The sequence below is a fragment of the Ceratina calcarata genome, unplaced genomic scaffold, assembly GCF_001652005.2.
Source record: "Ceratina calcarata isolate Rehan_Ccalc_2016 unplaced genomic scaffold, ASM165200v1 scaffold493.2, whole genome shotgun sequence".
NCBI classification, from domain to species: domain Eukaryota; kingdom Metazoa; phylum Arthropoda; class Insecta; order Hymenoptera; family Apidae; genus Ceratina; species Ceratina calcarata.
Genome location: NW_017173655.1, coordinates 280,240 through 284,295, shown reverse-complemented (window position 1 = coordinate 284,295; position 4,056 = coordinate 280,240). Strand labels below are relative to the sequence as shown.

At 37.2% G+C, this 4,056-nt stretch overlaps 1 protein-coding gene across 7 annotated transcripts in view; it reads right to left on the bottom strand.

Annotated features, from left to right (window-relative positions):
• LOC108628023 (uncharacterized protein C1orf112 homolog) overlaps positions 1-4,056 on the bottom strand; it is a 27,720-nt gene that overhangs the window by 3,781 nt on the left and 19,883 nt on the right. For 5 of the 7 annotated variants that reach the window (XM_026816159.1, XM_018029662.2, XM_026816160.1 and 2 more), the window contains 5 exons: positions 2,174-2,266; positions 1,940-2,086; positions 1,569-1,789; positions 956-1,113; positions 555-748 (listed from right to left, as the gene is read on the bottom strand). In XM_026816159.1, the coding sequence (XP_026671960.1) occupies positions 555-748; positions 956-1,113; positions 1,569-1,789; positions 1,940-2,086; positions 2,174-2,263 (810 nt within the window). In that variant the 5' untranslated portion in view covers positions 2,264-2,266. Of the gene's footprint in view, positions 1-554; positions 749-955; positions 1,114-1,568; positions 1,816-1,939; positions 2,087-2,173; positions 2,267-2,347; positions 2,574-4,056 lie in introns of those variants that run through there. The other 2 variants (XM_026816158.1, XM_026816162.1) reach the window with 2 other exon arrangements.

Below are 4,056 nucleotides of genomic sequence, written 5' to 3'. Positions count from 1 at the left end.
ATTGAGTTCTTATCGGTGGTATAGCTAATGCGTTTGTTCAAAGAATAAAAACTTATACTACTATGTTTGACGGTATTAATTTTTTCAATCCTAAATAGTTGAAAATTCCTATCATACAATTTTTAATTGTTTCCTGTAGCCTTTATCTATCATAAGAGGACATGAATCATTTCTATTTCACGCTTGTAATCATCCATTGATTATGTTCTAATCACATTTTATTGTTTCATACGATATGATTGAAGAACTGTTGTAAAACGTGCGAAGGAAATCTCGCTAGTCACAATAAGAGCGATAATCATATCAGTGAGAGTAGAACAACAACTAATAATTTACAATCCTACACTGTCGATTAAGATTTGAGATAAGTGAACTATGAATCTTCCTTTTCTAATTTATTTAAGAACAATAAAACGACTTTATCATCGCTGTAAAATTATTTATTAAGTCGTACATAACACAAACTGCAATAAATAATATGTAGATAAAAATAGATGCTGTTGTTTTCAGTTTTCTTCAACTACTAATTACGTTACAACCCTGGACGTACGTACCTGATAGAACAACAGCATAAGAGATATACTTTTTGTCAATTGTGCAACATGCCCGGTGACAATCGTAACATCAATTTGTTGCACTGTTTGTTGATGCTTAATCGCCAATTTGCCAAACATTTTTGCGGTCTCTACGAAGGCTCTTAGATCCAACTCGTTTGCAATGTTAACGAACAGTCCTATCGAGTCGATCACTTTCGGTGCACACAAGGATATGAATTTTAACAAAAATGTAATTAAAGAAAACATTTATGGGGGTGGTAAAATATTAATATCTGAAAGCATGCGAAACGAGGTACGGAACAGAGCAGCGTCGTCCTTTTTCATATAAGTCGCGTACCCGATAGAAATAAAAGGTGGCTTCGGTTAAAGAATCGTTAAGACGTAATAGAATCGCTCACCTTTTATCAACAAGTCCGTTTCAGATTCCGTATCCGTGTCGAAAACTATTACACCGTCCAAAGTGGCTAAGAATAGATTCAAGATCGTTTTCGCTTTGCGAAAGAGATTCGTCAATTCCTCCGAAACGTCCTCAAGCAAACTCCCGTAAAAAGTTTTACTATAAATATACAAAGCTGATTCTGTTCGTCTTCTCAAGTAGTCAAAGCATGCATTGAAATTTTACTCAGACTGACACACTATTATATTTAATATGTAATTTTGATATTCTTATCACAGATGTAATTACAATTAATTGAATTATACGTATACTGAATACAAACTTGATGGAAAGCTGAACTAAATAACGACGTATATAAAAGTATTATTTATAAAATAAATCCACTGTACAATAAATTAACTGGATAAAAATAAATTAATAAATTAACTGTATAAAAGTAATATTTATAAAATAAATAATACTTTTATACAGTTAATTTATTATTAATTTAGTAATAAAGTATTATTTATTTTATAAATTTTATCAGTTATAATAGAACAAAATTTTTTAGATGGTCGATATCATCAGTTAGATTGAAAGATATATTTATTAATATTCATGAATATTAATCTCACCTTGTTCTGCAATGCTCGAACGTGGATTTAATCGCAGGAGACACATTTTCCAGTATGCACTTAAGATCAGTCGCAGACGTTTTACTGAATTTCGACACGCGTTCCATGGATCTTTCCCATACGCTCAATAATTCGTGACAAACGAGTAATTGTCGTTTCACATCTTGCTTCTTGTCTCGATTCGTACTTGCGTTTATCGTTTTATCAATTTGCGTTAAAGCCTTTAGACGAGAGTAAACTCAGAATGCTTATGCACAAAATAATAGCAACCATTCACGTTAAATAATTTACTTAGTATTTTAAATAATTCTCAGTACTTTAAATAATTTTTCACTAACGTCAATAAATTTGTTTTTCTATTATTAATTTACCTCAGACAGGAGAGAATAAGCGAAGGGAAGTGTTTCGTTGAAAATATTCTGATTTAATAAATTTTCTGGGCACGAGGACAAACAATCCTGCAGAGTCTGTTGCAATAATTCTGTGTCATATCTCTGAACGAAATTCTCCAAAGCATCGTAATCGTTATTAAGGAAAACGCGTAAAAACAACTTCTTTAAACGTCGTTTGGAACATTATTAAAATGACATTATTATAAAGGATATCTTCAACTTGGATGAATAATCGTTGATAGATTTCTCGTCATCGGATGTGGAATCGTCTAACAAAGCGGCGAAGGAACTTTCGTCTTCCATTTTCTAAAAATTTACAGACACGTTTGTCAGGTCTAATTAAAATTGCACTCTCCCTAATTCAAAAGAACATTTTTCATTACGCACATATTTTTTTTTCAACTAATGTAACATAGAGACTCCTGTGCGAGACTCGGACGTAGACGATTGACGAAATAATTTATATATTCCGATTTCTCGTGTCGCGGGCAAATCAGGCGTCCATCAATCGCGATGGAGACGGCTCGATCGCGAAACGGGGCCTCGAAAAATTCTTGGCAATCCTCGCGAGCCAAACTTTCCAGTTCCGATCGAGCACGATAGACAGCCGTTCCTGCAGAAATCGGAACAGGGATGGACACAAACTCCGGTCGTAGAATCGTAAAAGCTGACTCTTCAGTCATAGTAAGACTAATTTACTGTACAACGACAATACAAAAATAGTAAGTTCTCTCTCTCATTGAGATATAGATAAATTTTTGCATAATTTTGGAACAAACATAATCGTTAGTTAAAATAGAATTTATTAGTGGCAAGCAAAGGTGATTAAAATTACATTAATCACGACATTGGGTGTATCTAATACTCCGTCAGTAAAGAGTGAGTGAAGGTGAAAAGGTAAATTTGACAAAGACCGAAGAAATTATCCATTGACATTGCCCATCCCTGGGCCGAGCACGTCGAAGCCGCTGATAAGAGGTGCAATTAGGGGTGCGAGCAAGAGGTATAACGGGCTCCCTTAATTTTCGGGGATTCGACGTGGCCGAGTTCCGGTGGAAGGGCCACGGGTAGAGGGAAGGAAGCCCGAAAGTTTTCAGTTTAAATCCTCGTGCGCTGCACGATGGTGATGTAGAGCGACGGGGGTGACTTCGCGGGCCTGGCGAACACGGCGAGCGAGAAAGAGACGAGAGAAGAGAGCGAGGATTCGAATGATCGCTGATGCCATGGTAACTGCGGACAACAAGCTGTCAGATGATAGGTAAAGTTTTGATCAATAATACCGGGTGACTGCCAGGTTGAATTTGAGCCTGCCGGCGCATATGACACGTTCACCCGCGAAATCGACGACTTCCGTTTCGACCATTCCACGCCGTTCTAACGATCGACTCGGCTGCCAGACATAAGATCGATGCAACATTTCAAATTCGTGTCTAATTATTTATTTATAAATACATTCACTGGGAATAATCGTATCGCACATTCGATTCTAAGTCAACTAAAATTATTAATTCAATGCAAACAGACTGCATTATTTTTATTCTTTAAGTGAGTCGTTTTTATCAAGACAAACATATTTCTTTTATCAAATATAATGAAGATAATATAAAGAAATTAAGAATTCTCATCTAGTCATCAACTTATTATTAATCAGAATTAAAATATCATGAATTATTGACGAACTCTTACGGATATAGTAAACTGATATATACAGTGAAAGCGGGGGAACAATTAAAAATGTGTAACAGGCGAGGAGAGTTCGACCACCCTCGTATATACAGTGTGTTTTGATCGAAACGTGCCGGTAGTACCGGGGGTGGTTCGAATTAAAGGGAGCGATACATCGTTCAACCACCCCTTGGTCGGTGGGGGGTGGAAACGGCGGCACGTTGGCGAACAAGGGCACCGATTGTTGCCGGCGGTGGCCAGGTAGCGCGAAAGCGAATCGGTGAAATGACAGTGGTGGTGAACAATCGTGTCAGAGGGCAATGGATGAAGTCAGTCAGTCAGTCGGCGTTCGCTCGCGTCGCCGCTACCATGGAGGATCATCCATCGCGTTCGCGTTTCACCCGTCCGTGTTGAACGTGCATCAGTTATCC